This window comes from Xenopus laevis, chromosome 3S, assembly GCF_017654675.1.
Source record: "Xenopus laevis strain J_2021 chromosome 3S, Xenopus_laevis_v10.1, whole genome shotgun sequence".
NCBI classification, from domain to species: Eukaryota; Metazoa; Chordata; class Amphibia; order Anura; family Pipidae; genus Xenopus; species Xenopus laevis.
The window spans coordinates 129,049,960-129,076,893 of record NC_054376.1 but is presented as its reverse complement, the minus strand read 5'-3'; the positions used below and the strand labels follow the sequence as shown (position 1 = coordinate 129,076,893).

General features: G+C 42.8%; 2 protein-coding genes and 1 long non-coding RNA gene across 3 annotated transcripts in view; 2 read left to right on the top strand and 1 right to left on the bottom strand.

Moving 5' to 3' along the window:
• The window catches only part of LOC121402287, an 84,074-nt gene extending 75,993 nt beyond the window's left edge, over window positions 1-8,081 (bottom strand). Inside the window, exon 1 of the long non-coding RNA XR_005966720.1 lies at window positions 7,955-8,081. This is a non-coding gene — a long non-coding RNA (uncharacterized LOC121402287). The remainder of the gene's footprint in view (window positions 1-7,954) is intronic.
• A 1,357-nt stretch (window positions 8,082-9,438) lies between these two features.
• Window positions 9,439-12,636, top strand: gltpd2.S (glycolipid transfer protein domain containing 2 S homeolog). Its single transcript, XM_018239591.2, has 4 exons — window positions 9,439-9,630; window positions 10,695-10,774; window positions 11,309-11,493; window positions 12,111-12,636. Exons 1-4 carry the CDS (start codon window positions 9,504-9,506, stop codon window positions 12,634-12,636), a joined length of 918 nt encoding a protein of 305 aa, XP_018095080.1. The 5' UTR covers window positions 9,439-9,503.
• Window positions 12,637-17,171: 4,535 nt separating this feature from the next.
• Window positions 17,172-22,077, top strand: dnajc18.S (DnaJ heat shock protein family (Hsp40) member C18 S homeolog). Its single transcript, XM_018239731.2, has 2 exons — window positions 17,172-18,429; window positions 20,214-22,077. Exons 1-2 carry the CDS (start codon window positions 17,974-17,976, stop codon window positions 21,192-21,194), a joined length of 1,437 nt encoding a protein of 478 aa, XP_018095220.1. The 5' UTR covers window positions 17,172-17,973; the 3' UTR covers window positions 21,195-22,077.
• Window positions 22,078-26,934: the final 4,857 nt, after the last annotated feature.

Genomic DNA, 26,934 nt, shown 5'->3' with positions numbered 1-26,934 from the left:
CTCCCCCCTCTTAACACTACTTAAAGGGATACTGTCATGGGGAAAAAAATTATATCACAATGAATCAGTTAATAGTGGTTATCCAGCAGAATATGAACTGAAATCCATTTCTCAAAAGAGCAAACAGATTTTTTTATATTCTTTTTTTTTTTTTATTATTTTGAAATCTGACATGGGGCTGGACATATTGTCAATTTCCCAGCTGCCCCAAGTCATGTGACTTGTGCTCTGATAAACTTCAATCACTCTTTACTGCTGTACTGCAAGTTGGAGTGATATCACCCCTCCCTTTCCCCCCCAGCAGCCAAACAAAGAAACAATGGGAAGGTAACCAGATAACAGCTCCCTAACACAAGATAACAGCTGCCTGGTAGATCTAAGAACAACACTCAATAGTAAAATCCAGGTCCCACTGAGACACATTCAGTTACATTGAGAAGGAAAAACAGCAGCCTGCCAGAAAGCATTTCTCTCCTAAAGTGCAGGCACAAGTCACATGACTGGGGGCAGCTGTGAAATTGACAATATGTCTAGCCCCATGTCAGATTTCAAAATTGAATATAAAAAAATCTGTTTGCTCTTTTGAGAAAACACTATTAACTGATGTTTTCCGATGACAGGATCCCTTTAAGGATTGTTTATTACACGTTTTTGTAAGCTTCATAAAGGGCTGGAAAAGCTCGAAACGCAGCTTAGCTTGAGGCACGAATAAAGCAACAATTTTTTCACCATAATGGGCGTGCTGCTGAAGTTTTTTCTATTACCTGAAGGCAAATTACTAAAGAGATTACCAAGGTGACTTTTAGGAACATCCCACCAGGATCACATTTGGCTGAAGACCTTCAGAAACTTCTTCAACTTCTATCAAAAGACCCCACACAATTTCTTTCAATGTACTGACTGAATGGGAGAGTCATCACATGGATCCCCAGAAATCAGTGTGGGAATAAGGAGTGTCACTTGTGGAAATCTTACTACAAGGTGGGAAAAGTCAAGGTTCTCAAGCTCTTAAGCAAGTCATCTGCTACACACTCCACACATCCTGAATGTATCCATGTTATCTATACGTCCTTGCAACTGATGTCTGAAGGATTCTGAGGGCATAGGACTTGGCAAGCAGAAAATAAATCATTCCAGATTAAGAACGAGAAGGGCTAAAAGGAGCCTGTGTATTTAAGTCGCTATCTTGGTCCTTCATGAAACTGCATGGTTGATAGGATAAGTGGAAGCCTACCAACCCAACCAAATAGCACACTGGTGGTTTGTTTGGTCTCATCAGCCTTGGAACAAGACTTCTGAGGGTGCAGGACTTGGGAAGCAGCAAATAAATCATTTCAGTTTAAATTTTAGTTACTATCTTGGTCCATAGAACCCAACAGTTTGTTTTCATGTCTGTAAAGTATTTGCTTATAATAAACCAGAGAAGGTCCTATTTACCACCCAGTATTCCTGGCAGACTGGCGGTTCCTCTTCTAGATGAGGAATTGAAACAATTTATAAGAAACCAATTATTGTGGGAAATAAAGCCCCAAGGTCTATCCATGGAGTAAGGGCCACACCAGAGTAATTTATAGTAATTTATAGTGCAAAATGAGAAGTGAAAGCAAGTAAGGGAAGAAAAGATCCATGTTTATATGACAGTATTGTGGTTGCTAATAACTTCCTGTAAAACACTATTTCGGTCTTCAGCGGCAGATATGGGCTTCCAGTCTGTTTGAATTGCATATTTAATGGCATCTCTCCTACATGAGTAAGGTATCATTCCATGTGCAGCTTTGGGATGTGCAGATAATGGTAGTGGACAAACCACACAGCTGGGTGGTAGAACTAGAAGTCTGCAAGTCAATTCTCCTCCAGGGTCATTTGTTTTTGTAGGACACACTCATTTAAGGTAATGTGGTCATGGTTATGATTGAAAAAAATGTGTGGTCACCACCACAAATAGTAGTAATAATGGTGACCAAATAAAACAAAAACAATCCTGACCCTTTTCAGGCACCATTATCAAAATATTATAGGGGCATTAATATTGTTTCTGCAAAAAGCTACTTTAAATGCCCTCTCCTTTTATATAATACAGGGATTGTGGACAGCTAAGCAAGACTCAGGGGTGGATAAATGTCTTAGGTATCTGAGCATTTTGGCTTAGAATCTGGCACAGGGTGAGTCAAGTTTCTCCTAAAATTAATTTAAAGATCAAATAACTAGATTGCAGGCACATGGATGATTACAGGGTGCAAATTGTAGGGTAAAGTGCACTCTGCTCTATTGATAACAGGAGACAAGACTCTAATTTATCTCTATAGAGGGAGTGATCGACATGCGCTGACTCCTGGTGGCCACAGTAGGTCACTACAGTTTTCTGGTTGCTGCTGGTTCATGGGCAGGTGGCCATTTTTGGTGGCCCCTGGTCTAAGGTTTTTGGATGGGCCCCTGGTGTCCCAGTCCGACACTGGAAGTGTAACATTAGTTAACTAGTGAACAGTCTAGTAAACACCAGTAAACAAACTCTCTGTGGGTTTTACCATGCCAAGATTAATAGGCTGATTATTAAAACCCCCCTGTTTTTAGACCAGAAGCAGATGTCGCAGGGAGTAGCTCTAATGAGGTCTCCTGCAGCTCCTCATGGTCCTGATGTTGGATCTCCCGCTGGTGGCTGAATCTCTGCACTGCTCCACTGCTCTGAGACATGAGGGAGTGCAGAATTATATCAGGCGAGAGCAAAGTGGTTGTTGAGTTATACATTGCACTTCTCTTTGACATCAAATGGACATAGTTGCATTGAAAATCTTCAGGGTTCAGATGTCGTGACTTCTATTTTTATTTAGTGAAACCAAAGCAAAAACGCTTTAATCCACCAAGAGTGCACTAAAAACACACAGAATGCACTTCAGGGCGCAGGCCTTGTGGAAACACTTTCCTGCAGGAACTCAATATTCAGCCCCTCCATTGCCAAAGCTAAGGAGGAGCCCATTATCTCTGATCCCCAAAGAAAAAAGACCAACAGGGACAAGGATCTTTGCTGCAAGGCTAGAGGAGTCCCTATATCCCCCACCCTCCAGCCCAAAGGCTTCTAATGGGACGGAAAGAACAGCAGAACTCTGGGGAAGTCCCACAAACATTGACAACCACAACAGGGCAAGGTTCAGGGTCATCACTTCCACCTCTCAGCATCAAAATATGTGCCCAATAATCCACTAAGTGCAACTATATAGAAGTACCTCTTGGCCAGCCAGGAAGCCTCTGTGTGTGATGCGGGTTGAAAGGTCACTATAAAGTAGGGATGCACCGAATCCAGGTTTCGGTTCGGTATTCGGCTTTTTTCAGCAGGATTCGCATTTGGCCGAATCCTTCTGCCCGGCCGAACCAAATCCAAATTTGCATATGCAAATTAGGGGCAGGGAGGGAAATTGCTGGACTTTTTGTCACAAAACAAGGAAGTAAAAAATGTTTTCCCTCCTTTAATTTGCATACGCAAATTAGGATTCAGATACGGTTCGGTATTCAGGCGAATCTTTCGTGAAGGATTCGGGGGTTCGGTCGAATCCAAAATATTGGATTTGGTGCATCCGTACTATATCGATTTTTCCAAGTGGGGCAACTTTCCATTTGTCAGTCAAGAAGATGTCTAGAGGGTTGAAGGAGATTTTAAATTAGGCATGGGGGGAAGGGTTCAGTAAAGGATTCCGTGAAAGACAGGTTAGATGAGAAACTGGGCAAAGGAAGGGAAAATGGGGGAGGAGATTTGGTTAGGGATACTGTTAAATGCTAATATAAAAGTGGAGGTGATGTTAGTAAATCAGGGGGCAGAAGTCTTATGGGTGGAGTTCTTCACCAATTGTAAAGAGTCCAGCAAATTAATTGTAGGAGTCGATATAGACCCCCTAATGTAAGTGACGAGGAGGAGGCGAAGCTCCTAATGCAAATAGAAAAGGCTGCTAGTTTGGGTAAAGTAATGATAATGGGGGATTTTAATTACCCAGATATTGACTGGAGCAACAGTACTGCCAGATCAGTTAATGGGAACAAGTTTATAAACTGTTACATGACAATTTTATGGCACAGGTTGTTGAGGAGCCAACCAGAAAAAATGCTATTCTGGATATAGTGATCTCAAATGACCCAGAACTTATAGCAAATGTGCAAGTAAGAGCACATTGTGTCAGAGGCTAAGACTAACCTCCAAAAGTTTTTTAAGTACGGTATATTAATAGTGAAAAGATGCAGGTTGAGATTGTTGCTCCTTTAAATAATGGTACCAGTAAAGTTGTAACAGATACAGAAAAGGCAAATGTGCTAAAAAGTTATTTTCTTCAGTGTATACAATAGAGGAGTGCGAGTTCCCAGGCTCACTTTATAACTGTACTAATGGCTCAGCTCAATCTAGTCAGTGGCTGACTCAGGATATAATTCATAAAGCTTTAATAGAAATTAATGTAAACAAGGCTCCAGGGCCAGATGGCATACATCCCCAGGTTTTTATCTGAAGGCTTCTTATGGGATCACATTCAAAATTGTTTCCTAGTGAGTGGCATTATGAGCAGCAATCAGCATGGCTTTATGAAGGATAGGTCATGTCAGACTAATTTGATTGCATTTTATGATGAGGTAAGTAAGATGCTGGACAGTGGGGGGGCAGTAGATCTATTTGGATTTTGCCAAAGCGTTTGATACTGTGCCCCACAAACGACTGCTTTCTAAACTAAGGTCTGTTGGGCTTAATGAAGTCGTTTGCACATGGATAGGAAACTGGCTACAGGATCAGGTACAGAGGGTGGTTGTTAATGGGACATTCTCTACTTGGAGTAAGGTTCTTAGTGGGGTCCCCCAGGGCTCAGTATTGGGGCCACTTTTATTTAACTTGTTCATTAATGACTTAGGGGAGGGGGTTGTAAGTAATGTATCAGTGTTTGCAGATGAGACAAAACTATCAGCCCAATTAATTCCATCCAGGATGTGGCACTTGCAACAGGATCTTGACTAACTGGCAATCTGGGCAGCTAAGTGGCAAATGAGATTCAATGTTGATAAATGTAAAGTCCTGCACCTGGGATGTAACAATATCCACTTATACCCTTAATGGGACTGCACTAGGCAAATCCATAATGGAGACGGAGCTTGGAGTCCTTGTAGATAATAAACTTGTCTGTAGCAAGTAATGCCAGTCAGCAGCATCAAGGGCAAATAAGATCTTGACTTGTATTAAATGGGGCAGAGAGTCACGGGAGGAGGGGGTCCCACTGTATAGAGCACTGGTAAGGCCCCATCTAGAATATGCCGTACAGTTTTGGTCTCCATCACTCAAACAGGACATTATTGTATTAGAGAGGGGACAGAGAAGGGCAACTAAGCTGGTAAAGGGAAAATCTTAGCTATGAGGAAAGACTGGCCAAATTGGAGATGTTCACTCTGGAGAAGAGGCGCTTAAGGGGTGATATGATAACTATGTATAAATATATAAGGGGATCATATAATAATCTCTCTAATGCTTTATTTACCAGTAGGTCTTTCCAGCTGACACAAGGTCACCCATTCTGATTAGAAGAAAAGAGGTTCCAGCTAAATATTGGGAAGGGGTTTGTTACAGTGAGAGCTGTGAAGATGTGGAATTGTCTCCCTGAATCAGTGGTACAGGCTGATACATTAGATAGGTACAAGGAAGGGTCGGATGCTTTATTCACCAGTAGCTCCTCCCAGCAGACAGGAGGGAGCCAATGAGATTAGAGGAGGAAAAGGGGTGTTACAGGGAGAGCTGGGAAGTGAATCAGGGGTACAGGCTGATACATTAGATAGGTACAAGGAAGGGTCGGATGCTTTATTCACCAGTAGCTCCTCCCAGCAGACAGGAGGGAGCCAATGAGATTAGAGGAGGGAAAGGGGTGTTACAGGGAGAGCTGGGAAGTGAATCAGGGGTACAGGCTGATACATTAGATAGGTACAAGGAAGGGTCGGATGCTTTATTCACCAGTAGCTCCTCCCAGCAGACAGGAGGAAGCCAATGAGATTAGAGGAGGGAAAGGGGTGTTACAGGGAGAGCTGGGAAGTGAATCAGTGGTACAGGCTGATACATTAGATAGATATAAGGAAGGGTCGGATGCTTTATTCACCAGTAGCTCCTTCCAGCAGACAGGAGGGAGCCAATGAGATTAGAGGAGGGAAAGGGGTGTTACAGGGAGAGCTGGGAAGTGAATCAGTGGTACAGGCTGATACATTAGATAGGTACAAGGAAGGGTCGGATGCTTTATTCACCAGTAGCTCCTCCCAGCAGACAGGAGGGAGCCAATGAGATTAGAGGAGGGAAAGGGGTGTTACAGGGAGAAGCTGGGAAGTGAATCAGGGGTACAGGCTGATACATTAGATAGGTACAAGGAAGGGTCGGATGCTTTATTCACCAGTAGCTCCTCCCAGCAGACAGGAGGAAGCCAATGAGATTAGAGGAGGGAAAGGGGTGTTACAGGGAGAGCTGGGAAGTGAATCAGGGGTACAGGCTGATACATTAGATAGATATAAGGAAGGGTCGGATGCTTTATTCACCAGTAGCTCCTCCCAGCAGACAGGAGGGAGCCAATGAGATTAGAGGAAGGAAAGGGGTGTTACAGGGAGAGCTGGGAAGTGAATCAGGGGTACAGGCTGATACATTAGATAGATACAAGGAAGGGTCGGATGCTTTATTCACCAGTAGCTCCTCCCAGCAGACAGGAGGGAGCCAATGAGATTAGAGGAGGGAAAGGGGTGTTACAGGAAGAGCTGGGAAGTGAATCAGTGGTACAGGCTGATACATTAGATAGGTATAAGGAAGGGTCGGATGCTTTATTCACCATTGAACTTGATGGACGTGTCTTTTTTCAACCAAACTTACTATGTTACTATGTTACAATGCTGAGATCCCATAACTGGCACCACAGACTTTGGGATATTTTGGCTGTTGGTCTTCAAATCAGTATTACTGTAACTCTATTAGAGATCCTCTGTGACTGTGTTACTCACCCATTTGTGGCACCCCCTGTTGGCATTGGTGAGTATGGGGGGGGGGGTTACAAAAGATTCGAATTTCAAGAAAGCACATGAGCAAACACTTAGGGACCCATAGAAGTAAACAGGGACTGCACTGATCCTATCTGATCTTTATTAACCTTTCAAATTTTTTGAGGCTTTTAGATTTTTCTTTTGTTAGTAATTGTTCAAAGAACTTGAATTTTTAGAGCTTTTGTTCGCATTGTTTTTTGTTATATTTTTATTCATACTTTTTATATTTGGATATTCGTGGCTTTATGGTTTTACAGAAAATGAGTTTAAATCTTTATCACTCAAATTTTACTTTTGAATAAACAGGACTCTAAATACTGTAACAGCGGTTGCAGTATTTACTGTGGAATTTGAGCTTTTAACACTCTCAGGGTTTGATACAGTAAATTCTGAAATATTCAAGTTTTTTTTCCACTAAAAATTCTGATTCTATAGTTTAAAAATAACAAAAATTTTTCAAGTTTTTGGCATTAGGACTTTAATAAATAACCCCCTTCATGTTGGAATTGGCTTTATTTATTGAATGAGATGGAAACGAGATGTTGAGTGACCCCCCATTATTTCAGTTATTGACAATAAGCAGGAAAATGTTGGTGATCTTTTTTTCCTGAATTTGCCAAAAATAAATTCTTTATCTTTCCTTTAAAAATGTGATTTTGCCAGGTCGGAGCCAACAGACATATGTCACTGGTATATTTTATCAAAAAGGAAAATAGGAAATTCAAAATGAAATATTTACATCGAAGCTTAATCTTTAGGAAGAGACAAATCTAGAAAAAGTGCTGAAATTTGTAAATGATGGGCAAACTGTATAAATCTGATCTGGAATGTTAAATGAATAAGGAATTTAGTCCCTGCGGCATTAGCTATGTATGGTTCATCCTTTATGTTGCGCATTATATCCCAGTGCCTTATTACTAACCCTCACCTTGACACGGGAGCTTCCATTTCCATAGCTCTCACTTCTACAGGAACCCCTGGAAGATCAGGCAGCTGGAGCTTATAGAAGTGCAGTCCTGGGCAGGAGAGCCAGACAGTTGTTATCTGGAAACTCCTCTGCTCCGTGTTCGGTTCCTCTCAATGTCTGGGACAGGAGCAAAGGGCACATGGAGAGGTTGATTAAGTTGAGGGAGGAGGGGATTTAACCCTGGCGGCAGGACGAGCAGAGGAGATACAAAAATGCTCTGATCTGTTCAGAGCTGGAGGGGGTAACATGAAACACAACCTAAAGCTTTCCATACATGAGTAGATCTTCACATGTGGCCTAATAAACAAACACATTTTGCTTGATTGGGTAACAAAATAGTGGACTAAATGTGGGTGCACAAATCAATGACCCTGGGGTCTTCTGCAGATCTAGAGGAACAAATATAGAGGGAAAATGGTATGTATCCATCACGAAACTGGACTTTAACCAACTGGCCCCAGGGGCACTGACCAGAGCCAATGTAAATGAATCACCCCTACCCCAAGTCCCTGCCTTTACATCCGTTTTTCAGGCGTTGGAGGGATAAAACATTTTTTGCTCTATTCACGCATGATTCTCCAGCTTTCCCTATCTACAAGCTTCTACATGAATATTCTCCTATCAACATGTCTGACTATATGGAGGGTTGACTCTTTTGCAGGGGGTTCTCCTGTCTATCAATATGTTTAGCCCATGGTCGGTAGGGTTGTCCCCTCCGTGGGGTATTCATATCAGCCAGTAGCAGAGACAGGAGTGATAATGAAGCTGCAGTGATATCACACTGGGTAATGGCAGGGTGGAGAGTGGGTGGGTTGGGGCAAATCCAAGAGGGGTGGCTATAATGGCAGTGGGGAGGGCCAAGGACTATTTAAGAACAAGTTGATGGAAAATTGAGCAGAGAGTCAGAACATTTAGGAGAATTATAATTTACCAGCAATGTCCCAACTTTAACTAGCTGGGTGGCAACCCTAATGGTTGGTAGGTGCTTAAGTTTCCCTGTTCTCCCACCATGAGATATACTTACCTGCACTGGCGTGAGTCTTTACTGCCCCCCCTCCATCTCCCATGCTTGACTTCTGCCCCTATTGTATTGTCACATCACTGTTTGTAGGGTTTTCATATAACTGTATGACTTGAGCTTAGCAGAGTAAACATAGAAGCTCCCTCTCCCATGGAAACAGGCATTTCAGACAAATAAAACCAATATAAATAATAAACATGGCAGGTGCCTCTCCCTTGGGGGTACATTTATCATGGGGAGCAGAGACAGTTTAACAAAATATCCTTTAGATGAGGAGAAGAGCTGTACCCATTGGCTGCCCAGTTGCATTGTGTCTTGTATATACTACTGGGCAGATAGTTCCACCAGTTGAGTCTGCCCCTTTCACAATACGTTGATTTCAGGTTTAAAGGTTAAATCCTTATCACTGCCAGGCAGGATTGTGAAAGCAGGGAGAGACTGTTGAAGAGTCAGTCTACTCGGGGCTCTGAGACGCTCCCATCATGGGGAATGTGCCACTTTAAGGTTTTCATGGTTTGCCAGGGTTCCACGGAGATGGGTTACCCCAGGGTCCTACGGCTCTTCTTCCCATTGGCTCTCCTATTTCTGTTCCTGTATTTGAGCGTCATCAAACTACGTAAGTTATTAAAGCTCCCGGCACTTGAACTCTGTCCCATTAGCACTGAATGTCCTGTGCTCCCACACTAACAAACTATTCTCATTACTGAATCTTCTTTTCCTTTCCTTCCACTGTTCAACCGCAACGTTTCCTATTATCTTTGGTGTCTAATGGGAAAGAAAATGCCATGACTTCTGTGGCTCATATTATATGAGGATAATATATCTGTAAGATGTCCCTTATTCCGGCATTGTTGGTTTGGGTTGGTGAGGTTCTCTTTATGAAACCGATAAACACCTGGAAATCTGTCATTGGGACCATGACAATCTGAGGGGTGTTCAACCTGAGCAGAGTACAGGGTGCTATAAGGAAGGGGACTCCAAACTTGGACTATACACATATTATAGATAAACTCATTTGTGAACAGACACCAAGGTGCCAATGTATGATTTGGGCTGGGAAACTGAAGAGATCCATTGGTGACATTAAGCAAAATCAAATAGAACAAATGGGGCTATCCGGCACTCAAAGGAATCCACAGGGCCAAATAATAAAGCAAAAAAATGTTTATTTGTAGAATCTAAAATGTATACATCTCCTTAGTCTCTACAGGCACTTAGTCATGGGGTTCTTAAGCGGAAGCAGCCAGGACGGTATCAGCTAATGTCATTTTGTATGTGCCATGAGTTTTCAATGCTTATAACTGATATGCAGAAATGATAAGGAGGTATTTTTACCCAGTCGACCTCATTTATTGATAAAGGGCAAAGTGCTTAGAAAAAAAAAAGAAAACCAGCACATTCGCCTACAGTTTCTCCACTGTTCAACTTTATTTCCTTAGTTTCAGGGTCGGCAAGAATTTGCCCCCTTCTCAAAGTGCTAAATTTGAATTTCATTGTAAATTGATGAGGCATAATGCTGGAACCTCACAATACAGATGTCTCATGACCACCTGTTCTGGCCTAGAACTTTAAGATATATCCTTAAATATGCTTCATGACCACAAAGGACTTCCTTGCCTAAAAGTTTAAGAGATAATCTTACATATTTTGGGTCTGAATTGTTCTCTATCTCTCCCACAGCAGATGTCTACCTCCACGAGTGCCTTCAAGATGGGAAGCCGTGTAGCCAGATTCAGAATGATGCGATTGAGGAAGTTAGAGTGAGTGCAATATAAAATTACTTCTAAGCACCCTACTGCCAGATAATGGTCCACTTGGGCGTCTTTTATTAATACAACACTATAAACTGCTCCACCCTTGGACACACGACTCTCCTAAAGGTCCCATGCCCCATTGTCACTGCACTGGTTAAACCATGGATAGTCCCAACAATGTACCTACTAGTTTTTTCTAGCGTGGCCTTCTCCACTTGCAGATCTAAGTTGCAGCGCACAACTTCTCCTTTGTATTCCCAAAAGGGATGGAACCCTTTGTAGATTTTTTTCCACGGAAAGTGGTGACTGACCATTAAGGGTGTTTTGACTCCATCTGTCCTCCCTGAGGTCTAAACAGTGCATGTGGCATGTTAGGTAGACCTTCAGATTTACTCTGAACTCTATTGAGAACTGGAATAAAACTGGAATGAAAGGAGCAATCTGAGTACACACTAAGCACTACAGTGGCCTGTTCCAATGGTCCATAAAGATATGTATTTAAGAATACATTTAATTCATTTTAAATATGGACCTTTCCAGGTAAAACCCTCCACTTCATTCAAGCTGGATCCATCAGACAGGCAGCTGTTAGAGAATGTTCTAAAGAACTGCAAGCAGCACGATTTTCAGATTGGGAAGATGGTCGAGGCCTTCCACTTGTGTGTGACGGAGAAGAAGGATATCTTACTGGAGGAATATCTCATAGCATGGAGACAACTGATCAAGTAAGGAGATTCACAGATGAATATTTTGCTATAAATATTCCAGGCTCCTCCACATCTGAATCCCCTACTGTTATTGTAATGGGGAATCTGGGAACCTGGCTCAATCAGAGCTGGAGCATTTTATATTCAACATTGATGTACTGAGCCAAGCAGGTAAAACTGATAAGAGACTAAATCAGGCAAAGGTACATAGGACCTGCTGTGGAACTCCATATAGAGTTTTACATTGAACCCAAAATATGAAGTTCAGAGTCGTTGCATCTTTTCCCAAAAGGAGACATTTATCTAAATGGTGTGTTTACTCCTCCAAGCTCCATATCCATCTTGTATTGATAGGCTCTATTCCTCTCCTCCATTTCCTTACATCTTGGCTGCTGTAGAGAATCTAAGTTTAAGGAGTCCTCAAGTAAAAGTCAGGTTGCATGTTTTAAATAAATGTATGTATGGGGAGAGAACAATGGAGCCTTATGGGCCTTCACAGAAGTCCAATCATAGTACCCAACACTATGACATGGGGAAAAAGCAGCAGACATATTTCCTTAATCGACTTTAGCTGTAAAAGGGATAAGGCTTTAAATAAAGTAATTATGATACTCTTATTTGTGTTCCTTGCTCAGGTTCATGGATGCCTTAGGTACTGTTTTCACCTTCATCTCCAGCGAAACCATGACCAAGGTCAACATTCTTCAAGGATATCTAAATGGAGAACATGGGAAGCACTACAGAACTGTTACCTCCATGGTAAAATATGAGTTGGAGAATGAAGTGGTCAACTTTAAAGAACTCCCACCTAATCGTGTACCTTCTGGGTGCCGAACACTCTTGCGCATGCACCGCGCACTGAAGTTTTTGGAGTACTTTCTTTACAATCTAGGTATGAGTGCAGGACAGGATAAAACTTCTCAGATGTGTGCCGATGCATACCACAAGACCCTATCACACCATCACAGCTGGTTCATTCGGCAGGTTGCTGAGGTGGCCTTCCTTGCACTACCGCCTCTTGAGGACATGTATAAGGTTGTATGTGTCAGCAATCACAAAGAGGCCAAGACTGTTCTTCTGACCACAGTAGATGCCATAGTTAAAGTCTACAACATTACTCAAAAGGTGTATACAAAACACGGTATGCTGGACCTACCCTGAGGATGGACTTGATATAGTAAACTAGGACAAATGTAACTGGCATTGAAAAAGACAAACATTAGAGTTAGATACTGGCTAACAAATATTGTGTATGGTTTGCTATGAAGCTGCCCTGTGTGAAGTTCAATGATGGACAGAAATCTATTTGTAGTTGTTAAACAGCCTTCTAATGTGAAGGTCTCTTTTGCTTGGATGGAGCTGCCTATACATAATAATAAAATTCAGTTGTTTATTTATCAAGTACTTCTTTTTCTTATGGAGGTCTAGGACATGAAGCGAGGAGATCTGGGCCCAGTGGAGACGCATCAGAAGAGGACTGCCTCCATGTGCCATTGTACTCTTCATATGGATTTTTTTATATCTGGCCAATTTTCGGCCAGATATCAGACAGGACAGCCCGTCAGTGGCCTCCATACTTTGTCAGATAGACTGCCAACTCAGTCAGCATCTTAAATCAATTCATGTTTTCTTATATCTGTAACCTTGAGAGAGAGAGAGGGGGGGTATTTGCATGCACTCCAGTCAAGATTGCTGTTTATTTATAAAAGTAGCAGCATTACAGTAGCATCAACATTTCAGTTCTGGGTCTAGAACCTTTATCAAGATGCACAGCCATAATAGATTATTTCCTACAAAGTTACAGAATTTAAAACTTACTATCCTCCACCTATCAGATGACATCACTTCCCCCTACCTGCCGAGGCAAACAGACACCTCACTCAGGTTAAAAGGGAACTGGGCCACCACAAAACATACAAAGTACAAAAAATCCGCAAACATTTTAATCCATTTACACACCTAATATAAGATCAAAGAATCAGCGTCTATCGAGAAAGTTAAAGGAACGAAATTCATTGAGGGCCCCCTGATGATACTATCCCCAATTTCTTAATCCAAAAGGTTTCACATTGCAATAGTAAACGTGAACGATCTACGCCTCATTTAGGCATGGGGATATGATCGCTAGCTATAAATTTAAACGTAGGCATGTCCCGCTTCTAGGAAATGTTTAGCTACTGGTTTAGTTGTTTTTTTGGTCTCTGTAAGCTACATTAATAGCTGAACGGTGGGCATCCATTCGCAAACTGAGCATTAAATCTGTCTTGCCGACATATGACAAACCACAGGGGCACATAATCAGATAAATAACGTGTCGTTGTACATGTAATATGATGATGAATTTTATATATATGTCCAGTGTGTGGATGGACAAATGTAGTGCCTGGTGTCATATGTCGGCAAGACAGACATGAAGGACACTTAAGAGTAAGGGTAAACTGGGCGATTCGGGAGATTTAGTCGCATGGAGACTAATCGCCTCGACTTTACGACGACCAATCTCCCGGAATGCCTTCCCTCACTCTGCGCTGGCTAAAACAGAGACGGAGATTTTTCATTTTAGCCAGCGCAGAGTGAGGGAAGGCATTCGGGGAGATTGGTCGCCACAAAGTCGAGGTGATTAGTCGCCAGGTGACTTAATCTTCCAGAATCGCCCAGTGTGCCCTTACCCCAAAGCATCCTGGTATATTGGCTGGAAGCCATGTGGATAACAAGCTTTTTGTATCATAACACTTAAGGATCACTTAAAACTAATAATCTCTTCGATTTTGACCCCTTCGGTAGCCCACTAGTGGTGGATCAGGACATACAGAATCCAATAAGGGTTAGTTCACCCGAGGAGATTCAGGGAAGTTTCCCCGTGAGGCAACTTCATGCGACTTCTGAAAATGCAGCACCGCGTGTACTGTAGCGCAGGCGACTTTTCATTATAGCGGATGGGAAGACACGAGGAGGCAGTTCTGGGATTGTCGCACAGAAGGAGAGGCGATTAGTCGCCAGGCGACAAAATCTCCCTGAATCTCCTTGTGCGAACTAACCCTAAAGGATCTGCTTTAATGATGTTCCAATTACTCCGTACAGCCTGACTTATCGTTGGAGATAAAGTGTTGTAACAAGTAGAGAGAATCAAAGGATCCGCTCTCCGTTCATTGATCAATTGTGTCTCAAATTTGTCTCTAGCCAAGGTGAGTGCTTTATCTAAATCATTAATTGGATGAGATTCACAAGTGCTTTGTTCAGAATTATTGCGCAGAACCCTAAGGAATTGAGAAAGGGGAGGTGAGCGTTTAAGCGCTGGTGCGTGACAACTTTTGCCATGTAATATTGATTTGCGGTCAGTGTTTTTACGAAAAAGGGAATATTCAATCTTGGCTCCTTTCAAGCTTAAAAAAAGATCTAAAAACTTAAGTTCATGACCGCATTTAGCTGTAAATTTAATAAAGTCATGACGTGAAAAGTCATGTGTTAAGAACTTCCACCATATGCATTAAAGCTTAATTGACTACCCCTCCAAACCACAATGATGTCATCGATAAAGCGTTTATATAACAGTATATTATCCCTGAGTTTTGGTAAAATATTGTTCATCTCAAATTGATACATGAAGAGTTTTTCATATGAGGGCGCCATTGGCGCACCCATCGCCGTCCCTGATTTTTGTTGAAATATAACTATTTTCAAATCGAAAATAGTTAAAAGTGAGACACATATTGAGTTTTTTTGCTTCTAATAGAGACTTTTCCACCGCCTGTATCCCTTCCATGTGGGGTATACTCGTATAAAGGCTAACAACATCAATTGTTGCTAGCAATAATGGCTCATTGGTGGGTAAACTCAGCACTTTTATAGAAGTTAAAAAATGTTGAGAATCCCGTAGGTACGAATTAGTGGAATTAACCACTGGTTGTAATATTCTGTCAATATAAATACCCAGGGGGTGCAATAAACCATCTCTTGCTGAGACTATCGGTCTTCCCTGGGTGCTGTCAAACGCTTGTGTATTTTGGGGAGAGTGTATAATATCGGACATCTTGGATGTCATGATTGAGTAATCCAACCATTAAGTCTGCAAAAGAGAATCAATTTTAGATTTAAAGGTCCACACAGGATGGTAATCAAGACGCTTATAAATATGTGTGTCTTCTAGCTGAGATAAAATTTCCGCCCGATAATAACTGTAATTCAAAAGTACAATCCCCCTCCCTTTATCTGCGGGGCGAATTACTATAGAGGTATCATTACGTAAGATTAAATTCGATATTAGATGTTAGATTAAATCTAGAATCAGTCAGATTTAGAGAGATGTTGTCCACTACTTGTTTAAATAATTTAATGGCCGGAATTTTGGGTTGGGGGGAAAAAATTACTTTTTAATTTTAAATTACACAAAGTCCCTTCGTCTTTATTCCCATCGTCACCAAAATGGTCTTTAAGGTTAAGCAAGCATGTAAATTGGAAAAAAATCAATATCCAATTTGAATCTATCAAGTTTCACCGTCGGGACAAAAGTTACACCTTTTTGTAACAATGATGTTTCTGCATCCGTTAAGGAATATGATGAGAAGTTAAAAATAGAAGTTATCACTACCGTTTTGGTCTTCTTCTTCGACCCCCTCCTCGTGGGGTATCTTTTCCTCGATTGTATATTGGGGGGGATCGGTGGTCGTGTATTGACGGCCTCTACCCCTAAAAAAGATTGAGCTTCTTGGCTAGTAGTTGGAAGCGATTATATTGTATATAGTGCTAGATGCTCTGCCCCAGACATGTACCTTAGGAAGGCAAACAATACCACTATAGATTCAAGCAGGCACTCAAGCAAAGTGATTAAAAGCTAAAGTTGAACTTCACTACAAAAGTGTAGGATACACTACAGTCTAACGCGTTTCGTGCACACAGGCAATTAATCACAGGCTGTATAGTATTGTTACCCAAGGCCAGGAGTTGTTTGCTTGCCCATTGCTGGGTCCCACACACAGACACTCCACCAGTTGCACCCAAAGAGTGTTTATCTCTTACCTAGTTCTAATTCCAGCCCTGCCCACTCCAAGCTCTGAACATGAACCCACCATCATAATAAGGATACAAGTGAAAGTATATTGCTTCTAGCCTCATCTTTATACTCATCAAGGAACACAAATTGACACTCCTCTACCAATGGCATAATAGGCCACCTACAGGCTCTTAATGTCACTAGGGATATTAACCCCATAACTTCATGGAGCGACAGTCCTAGGGCCTTTCCCAGTGTATCCGCACATGTACGGGAGGCCCCCATGTAGTTGCTATGAGGCTAAACCAGGAAGACAATATATTATCTCTGTCCTGCTGGTTCTGACTCTTGAAACAATGTAGCAGGACCTACTTGATTAACCGGCCTGTATAAAAGCATGCAAGGTATTGTGGGAACTGGAGTTGTGCCTGGAGGAGTGCTGACTACTGCATCATTCTTACAAGAAACCAAGAAGCCTTGAGATGTTACTGGACTACAGTTCCCAGGATCCTTGATAGCCCAGACTGCTGAGAATTGTAGTCCATTAATTCATACAGATGTAGAATGTTTGCGTGACTTCCCCTTTAATCCATTTGTGAACCAATTATTATGCATCCAAGTGTGTAGGGTGGGGCTGCTGTTTGAGTGTGGGGGAGGTGACACAGACTGTTACTCATCAAACTGGTCATTACCAGCTGAATGGACTACATTTCCCAGCATGCCACAGGCCTGGGAGGAAGTGCCAGGGAATCAGCTGCTGCTGTCTGTCTCCTGCAGGGTCAGGCATTCCCTGAGCTGGCTTTTTATGGATGGTGGGGGCTGGGAGACGTAAGGAGAGAAGCGACACTCGATACAATGGGGAGGAAGGCTGAGTTCCTTCGGCTGTGACAGTAAGAGAAAAGGCTACTGGGATACAGATTTCCATGCTAGCCCATAATAGCGGGGGGAGCTCTAGGGATTAACAGCTCAATTGTACTGCCCGGCACGACTACTGAAATCTGCATTCATTCTGGGCTTTGTTGGATCTTGGCTAGAGGCTATTGATGCATCCGGCTCTGAAGGCATGACTGCTGACTATTTAGCAATGTGGCTATGAGATGAGAAGGTGGTTCCTGTTATGAATTCTCCTCAGGATTCTGGTTGCATGATTATGGACAGAAAAATGGACTGCTGGAAATAGGACTGAGGACTTCGGCCCATTTTCCCTGCATTTCCTGTGTATAAAAGGAATATTTGGATAGCTGACATATTTGGTCACTTATTTATGACCCACTACTATGTTCTATTCACCATCTGAAGTCTGAGGTTGGCAGGTGGTCTCTAAGTTCATGTCCAGCTCTTCCATCCACCTCAACATTGGCTGCATCTCAGTTAGATCCCACCAAGACTGAAGCTCACAGACCTTTGTACATGGGATTTAACATTACAGACTCCCCTTTAGTCCAAACCCTTCAAACTTTTAGCATCTCCCAAGCACAGATCAGCCCACCTGTTCCTCAGGGCCAAGGATGGACCGACACCGGGCAGAAAAACTCATCCAAATTGCCCGTGAGTGTCTCCTGTTTGGGAAGAGTAGAGAAGCTCTTAACTATCTCAGCCAGGCTCAGAGCATCTACCCCACTCGAACTGCTGCCCGGCTGATCAGTGGCATCCGCGAGGCTTGTTTTAGGACCCAAAATGCCCATTCAGAACCAAGATACCCCCAATTTGAACAAAGGGATTACTGGGACAGCCATCAATATGGCTTTGGCACCAACGACGAGCCAACATGGGAGGAGGAAGAAGAAGAGGCAGAGGAAGAAGAAAGGCTGAATTCTAGAATGGAGGCAGAAGATGATTACTACTCTCTGCTAGGAGTCAGCAAGGATGCCAATGAGGAGACCCTGAGGAAGGCTTACCTCAAACTGGCCTTGAAGTACCACCCTGATAAGAACAGCTCCCCGGGGGCCACTGAGGCCTTCAAGGTGAGTAACAGGGAGGATGAGGCTGTGGGGTTGTATGTGCATTGGGACATGGAGTCATATATGTGGAACTATGTGTGTGAGTGTATTTCACAGTATTTGGGTAGTCCATTTAGCCCATTTAGTCCTGTAATATCACCCCAGTAGCCTCCATAACACAGCCCACTGTGGTGCTCTTTTTTACATTCAGCCTCCTTTTCCTCCCCACAGCCCAGAGTTACATGGCAAATTGGGCCACTATCAGTAATCATGGGACCTCATCCTAGTCCAATAGCAGAGCTCTGATCCTCAGCAGCCCCAAATGTTAGTCCACTGATCACATGAGCAGTAAGCTCTGCCAACAAGTAGAATGAATAAAAAGTGTTATGCATGGCCACTCTCCTGATCCATCACAGCCACAACCTATTATAGAATAACCCCACCCACAAACCTTCAACTCTGCAACCTGCAAATCATATTTTTGTGTCCCTTGGCCACCCTCTGCCCTCTTGTACTCTGGCGATGGCAACATTGATGGCACATGTAAGATTCCACTGTTCTATGGCTACATCACTCTACATTATGCAAACCTGGCACTGCCCCTAGCTCGGTGTGGAGGCTGAATATAGTACCCAGACCCTCGTCTGGCAACCAAAATTGTGAATGGGAACCCTATGGAGCAGGTATGGGAAAGCTCCCAGAACATTTCATAGAACCTTTAATATTTTGCAGGTGGTGGTACATTAAAGGGGAACAGTGACTGATATAAATGTGCACCCGGTAGCGGACACTGAATCATTTTTTTTCTCAAGCAGGTTTTATATTTACCGAACATTTCGGAGATATATAAAGTTTGAGCATGTCCTCCTCAACCTAACCTTTTCCCTGCTGCAAACAGCCCAACCATGCTGTGTGCATTACAAATAGCTGACTTATTCTGGAATCAACCAATTAGAGCAGCGAGGAATCTGTCAGTGACTGCCAGTGTATTGAGTGCAGCCAGGGGACAATGTTAGAGTGAGATACTGTTGAGTGGACTTTTTATAATAGTGATGTTCCCCTTTAAGCTCTTCAGTCTGGAATTAGCTGTTATCTGATCACTAGGTTCCTACTGATCTATCTTTTTCTTAATGCTCTTGCACTTTTGTTCAAGGTCTATTAAATGACCCCTAACTAATCATAATAATGGTGACCATGTGTGACCCAAATGTGGAGGACATGGTGGTTTCCAGATGTCCATAGATGAGGGCATTGGTAGGTCTGATAAATACCAGGCTGTATCTCTATCAGTTTTGCTCTCTGGCCTCCACAGACACACTGAAGGCTCAGGCATTCACTGCCGATCTTACCTCTTTAATTCAAAAGGCAGAGGCAGCAATTGAGGGGCCCCATAGTAAGTGAACTATCTGAGCCAAATGCTTCTGGGCACCCATAGAGCGAGGGTATCAGGGAACGGAGGAGGATCCCATATGGCACCCGATTACGCAATGCGTAGAAAAGCGCTGGCCTTGCATCATTTTGGAAATTGACTCCCTGCAGAAGGTCAGGCACAGCTGTTCCTTTCTGTGTGACTTCTGGCAGCTAAAGGTACAGAAGGTACACACCATGCACTGCTCATTGCTTATTAAGTTCCTGCTAGCTATTTGCATGGGCTGCTCACATGGCATGGGGTCCTCCTGACCAAGGATATATTTACGTTTTAGAGGGTTTTAACTGAAAAGCTCATAGCAGATATCTGGAGAGGAAATTGGGCTTGCACATACGCTGATCCGTTGCCTTAATCATTATTTCTTCTCTTGACCCTCCAGGCCATTGGGAAAGCCTTTTCTGTCCTGAGTGACCCAGCACAGCGAAAGAGTTATGACGATGCCCAAACCAGGGCTCGAGTTGTATCACAGCCAGACCTCTCCACAGAGGATCTCTTTGACCTGTTTTTCAAGGGCCACTTCCCAGGGTTTGCCTTCAGCCAGCAATATCACCAGCCAAGGTCTACAAACAGAAGACAAGGAGATAGAGGGCGGGAGGATGATGAAGATGGTCAACAGCAAAGGCGGCAGGGAGAGGACATGAGACAAGATCGTGGGAGAGAAAGGACATGCAGTGAGGAGAGGCAAGGTGGAGGACATATGCCAAAATGGTGGGAAAGAGAGAAGAAGCCTGAAAGTGGAAAGGGAAAATGGAGCAAAAATGCTAAACAAGATGCAAAGCAATCTAAAGTAAATGAGGAAAGGAGAAGCGATGGCGGAAAGGGAAGGCCAAAGTGGAGGGATGCAAAAGGACAGGACAACAGAAGGTCAAGGTGGAGGGAAGAGTTAGCACAGCAGGAAGCAAGATGGACTAGGAGGCAGGAAGAAGATGACTCCAATGGCGCAGGGCAAAAGAATGCGTATTCTGCATTCATCCAAGTCCTGCCAGTTCTACTCTTGGTGGTGATCTCTGTGGTAGCTCAGCTGACTGCTACCACCCCATCTTACAGCTTGCACCCCAAGGCTTCCTCAGGCCTGACTGTCTCACGGGAGACACAGACCCTGGGTATCCTCTACTTTGTCCGGCAGGATTTTGGAAGTCGTTACCAAGGCAAAGCCCTTGAAGAGTTTGAAAGGACAGTGGAGAAAGATTATGTGGAGCACGCACAGGCTGAATGCTGGAAGGAGAAGCAGCAGAAGTCAGACTTGACCAATCTGGCCAGAATGTACAGAGATGAGAGACTAAGAGAGAAGGCTGAAAGTCTCAAGATGGAGAACTGCCAAAAGCTATTAAATCTCATAAAACAGAGAAAACCAGGATGATGCCCTTGAGACTCTACGTGGTGCAGGGAGTCTTGGGAGAACATGGTTGCTAAGTCCTATTTGCACGAGACATCTGGACAATAAAAAAAATAAACCTTACATGGATTTTTCAAGATTAGTGATTGCTCGGAATCTTTTACTTTTAATTTGTAAGCCCTTCCATCATCCAGTGGGCTTCAACAGGTCCTTTGTATGGAGCCTTCTACTGACTGGTGGCCAAACCTCCCCTTCCCAAGGGAATCACAATGTTCTCTTTGTAGAGTGCCAACCCCTTTTTCATTTAAATGTGATACACAGCTTGAAATACTGGTCCCCTTACGAAGCTCATCCCTTCTCTTAAGGGAAAGTCCCCTGTGCTTGGCTGGGAATCACTGCACTGCCATCATTATGATGTCCCAGGTGTTCCTGGGATCCAGGGTATGAGGGAGGCCCAAAAAATTTGCTAGAATTGTTCTATTGCAATTTCTTCCAGCCTAAGCCTGAGCAAGGACTATCTGGGAAATAAGATGGTGACAAGGTTCTCCCCAGCCAAGTATCACGAGGTGGGGTGGTGGTTCCTCCAAAATAGGCACCCCCTAGTAGGACAACCAATTTGACTCAACCTCTTATACATCCAAGTCCCATAAAACACATTGATATATTTGTATTCATTTATAATGGCTAAACCGGGGTGATATATTTCTTCCTGTGGAACTTGGAGGCCAGATCCTCTATTCCTGCCTTGTTAGGAAGAGTCATTCCCTTAGGGCAGGGCTAAATTATTAGGAATTATCGACTTTATTATTTATTTTCTTTTTATTTGGAGGTGAAAAATCTGTGTTACAAATATGTAAATATGTTAATTGATAAGACCGGCACCATAAACCATAATTTATTCACTAAACCGGCCCCGTTGTTCTGTCACATGATCGGTGAGATCCAGCACTGCTGGGAACTAAGTAGGGTGGCCCCAGGGCCGAAGAATGTTTTATTGGCTGGGCCCTAAATATAACTCCTGATGCCAATGGGAAAGAGTCAGCCTACTCTGCATATGCAAATTAGGGGTAGGAAGGGTCAAAGAGAAGAGGTTAAAAGACTTTAACCTTAAAGTCATGTGACTTTAAAGGAGTGGTTCACAATTACGTTAACTTTCAATATGTTATAGAACACCAACTTCTAAGCAACTTTTCATTTTGACTTCATTATTTATTTTTTATAGTCTTTGAATTATTTGCCTTTTTATTCTGACTCTTTTCAACTTTTAAATGGGGGTCACTGACCCCATCTGAAAAACGAATTCTCTGTAAGGCTACAGATGTATCGTTATTGCTACTCTTTCTTACTCATCTTTCTGTGAAGGCCCCTTCTATTCATTTTTCAGTCTCTTGTTCAAATCAGTACATGGTTGCTATGATAATTTGGACCCTAGCAACCCAATGGCTGAAACTGGAAACTGGAGAGCTGCTGAATAAAAAGATAAATAACTCAAAAACCACAAATAATAAAAAATTAAAACCAATTGCAAATTGTCTCAGAATATCCCTCTCTACATCATACTAACAGTTCATTTAAAGGTGAACAATGCCTTTACGGATTCAGATTTGGTTTGGCCAGACAATTAACTTTGGCTGAATCAGAATCCGGTTGAAAAATATCAGATTCCAAAATGAATCCTGGATTCGGTTCGTCCCTAATATATTCATAAATTTTTCACAGAAAAAAGGGGTGACGTACACCAATGGTGCAGTGATTTTTCGGTGACTTTTTTCAGGAGTATAATAAGCAGAACTACACTTCCCAGCATCCCTTGAGAAGCTATTGTTGGCATAAATGGCTGGGTATGAAAAAAAAACCACTGGGCCAAAAATATGTAATAAAAAAAAAATCTCCATTTATTGGTTTACATTTAAAAATGACGGTATCCTGAATGCCTGACGTGTTTCCCATGGTTAATTGCCCGAAGGGGAAGGAAACACATAGGAATATGTTCATTTTTTTTAAATGTAAACCAATAAATGGAGATTTTTTTACTGCATATTTGCAGCCCCGTGATTTTTTTTTATTGCTGTTGGTTTATTCTGCCCCTGAAGCTGAGGGTCTGGGGCAGGACACCTGGACCACCACTTCAACTTGGTGAGTGTCTCTACATCAGATATTCGTAGGCACCCTCTTGGTTTTTTTGATCTTTATAAAGGGTCAGCTCATCAGCCAAACGGATGTGCAGTGAATGTATGATGTATATTCTATATAAACAGAAGGCAGTGCAAACAAACATGGCTTTAGGGTTCCCTATACCAGGGTCATGAGTTGTTGCACTTTGTGGCCCCTAGACCCATCTTGTGTTTTTTATTGTGGCCCCCAAGACACTAAGGCTCTATCTCAAATACTGACTGAGATCTTCTTGTGTTTTATGTAATTGTCAAATTTTTATGTAAGTGTCAGTTTGGTAACTGCAAAAACCTTACAGTGAGCGACCTCAAAGTCAATAGTGTTTTTGGCCTGTTGTGTATATGGCCCCTCTTTGGATATCTGTGGCCCTCACTAACTCACAGCAACAAAGTGATAGTGGGAGCACTTACCGGTACCAGCCAAGCTTCTGCGTGCTGCAACGTCCAGACCGCTATCCCAAACGGCAATCCAGGGCAAAATCAATGTAGAGGAACGGAGCACCGCAGAGCCAGAATAATATGTGATAAAAGTCAAAATTTATTATAAATCCATTAAAAATGACAGCAGCATCTCTCGTGTGGGGCTGCCCGCTTAACGCGTTTCGGGACTCACTTCATCAGAAGCTGTCGGCAGCCCAGCCCCCATCCTGCTTATAAGTATGTGACCCCACCTTCACATGCTTTAATTACCTCTAAGTGAATACATCCTTACACAAATCCCATCTTATAGAATTGATATATAGACTTTTCAATATCCAACTTGCCAAATTCCTATTCTTTTTGAAAACAAAGGATGGTCTCACATCCAACACCTTAACCAGCACCGGATCCTGTAGTAACACCCACCAATATCTCTTAATACTCATGTTAATGTTGTATGGGCCACGCCTCTTTCCCATATGTCGTGCAAAATCTCATGGAGGATTTTTGGGGGTCTGTCTCACATTTTCCACAGCTATGTCTCTAGCTGTGTCTCTTGCCAGCCAGCAGGGCATTACTATCCATAGCTACGGCCCTTTCATAGACTGTCCTAACATCGTTCATCTCATAACCCCTTTCAATGAACCTATCCCAAAGCCGCATAGCCAGAGAATGAAAATCATCTCAGGATGAACAGATCCTCCTCACACGAATAAACTGTCCTACTGGAATGCCCTTCAGACAACCAGACGGATGAGCACTCTTAGAGTGCAACAAGGTATTACAAGTAATAGGTTTCCTGTAAAGATCAGTATGTATCCCATGGTCTTTAACCAGAAACATGACATCCAGGAAGGAGATTTGAGTGTCATGGGTCTCCATAGTGAAGGACAGACCCTCCACTTGATTGTTGCAATGACTGACAAAGTCATTCAGAGACAGCTCATCCCCATCCCAGATGCCAATGCAGTCATCGATGTAGCGGGTCATACCAAAAATGTGGAGCCGTTCATTCCAACCCATAAAAAGAGGTTGGCATATGTGGGGGCAAAGGAAGCCCCCATCGCGGCCCCACATTTCTGCAAATAAGAACAGCCATCAAACAAGAAATAATTGGTGGGATTCTATAGATTGTATAAGAAACATGGCCTGGGACTCATTGAAAATAGGTACAGTGTCTATCGAACCAGAACTTAACGGCTTCAATCCCTTTGCTATGGTCAATAGATGAATATAGCGCCACAACATCCATTGTAAACCATCTATAGGAGGGTCTCCACTTTATATCCTGTATCTTGTTGATACACATCGTGGTGTCTCTCAAGTATTTAGGGAGCTGTTCAACCAAAGGGGGTAACAATTTATCCACATAACCAGACAACCCCTCTCCTAGGGAGCCTATCCCTGCCACTATGGGACGTCCCTTGACATTTACTAGGGAATTGTGCAATTTCTGTAGCACATGAAACAGGAGAATCACATTTCAAACACTCGCATTCCTTGCGGGTTAGAATCCCTTTCTCATGTGCCCCCAATAAGATGTCATCCAATTCCTTTAGAAAGGTAGCCGTAGGATCGTTTTTAAGGGGGGTATATATGACCACATCCGTAAGCAGTTGCATTATTTCATTCTCATAGGCTCCTGCATCCTGAACCACCACTGATCCCCCCTTATCTGCTTGATTAATTACTATGCTCTGATCCCGACTCAAGTCCAATAAGGCCCGGTATTCACCTGGGGTCAGATTACCGCATCTAACTATTTCTTGAGGGGTTAACTCGCAGTGTACCCGATATCCGCCTGCACCAATTTATGAAACATAACTATCTGGGGACTCTTAGGGGTAAATTTATCAAAGAGTGAAGTTCCGCCACTAGAGTGAAATTCCGCAGCTCTCAATTCATTTCTATGGGATTTTGAAAGGCCTATTTATCAATGGGTGAAGTGAAAGTTCACCCTTTGATAAATACGCCTATAAAAATCCCATAGAAATGAATGGAGGGTGGTGTAATTTCACTCTAGTGGCGGAACTTCACTATTAACTTCACTCTTTGATAAATATACCCCTTAGAGTTCATGGGAAATCTGAATTTTGTTCGTCCCTGAGTGTCTGACACTGGATGTAATGTCCCCAGAGCCCTCATTCTGCCGATCCTGTAAATCATTTCATACAAATAGATCTTTAAAGTCATAGAATTGATTAGCCCCTAGGTCAACCCCGGACATTACATTAGTACATTCATTCTCCCATTCATTATCCTCAGTAGCCTGCAATATTTCATTAGTGGAATCCGAGTCAATATCACTCATATTAGACTTGTCCTCAATGTTTGCAAAATGACATTTGAAAGTCAATGCCCGGACAAACTTATTTAAATCCATAATCAATGAAAATGTGTCACAACTCATCATCCTGTGTATAAATTAATCCTTTAGACAGTCCTGATAGTTCATTCGATGATAGTGTCCTCGATGATAAATGAATCACGTTCCCTGAGTCAGGAATGGAGCCCTTGTGAATTCCATTGTCATTTAAAGGCATTCGCTGGGACTCATTGTTGGGACTCAAACACTCACCCTCTGCTACGGATATTCCTACCAGCGCTGAGTCCTTGCGCCCCTTCCTCCACGCCATCATGGTGCGCCGAAATTTGTATCGCCTTCCCCCTCGCCTCTCTTCTTTCCATAGCTGCGGGTCTTCATTGCGTCCCTTTTTGGGGTTAGTGGATCCCACTGATCTCCCGGGCGATACGTGTCGATTATATTGACATTTGGGGTATCCAGATCTACCCTTAAAAAAGAAGAGGAAGAAGAGGGAAAAGGGGGGGAGGGTGTCCGGGCTCCCCGGTTATAAACTTCCTGTTCTGTAAACTGCACCTCCTTTTCTTTATGCAGCTTGATCCACTGGAATATCCATTAGAATATATTTATAAGAGTATTAAGTACAATTTATTTACATATGTTTTTTCAACACCTATGTGATGCCATCTAGTGCTGCTGTGATGTATATCTATTCTATAAGATGGGATTTGTGTAAGGAGGTAATTAAAGCATGTGAAGGTGGGGTCACATACTTATAAGCAGGATGGGGGCTGGGCTGCCGACAGCTTTTGATGAAGTGAGTCACGAAACGCGTTAAGTGGGCAGCCCCACAGGAGAGATTATATTTTTA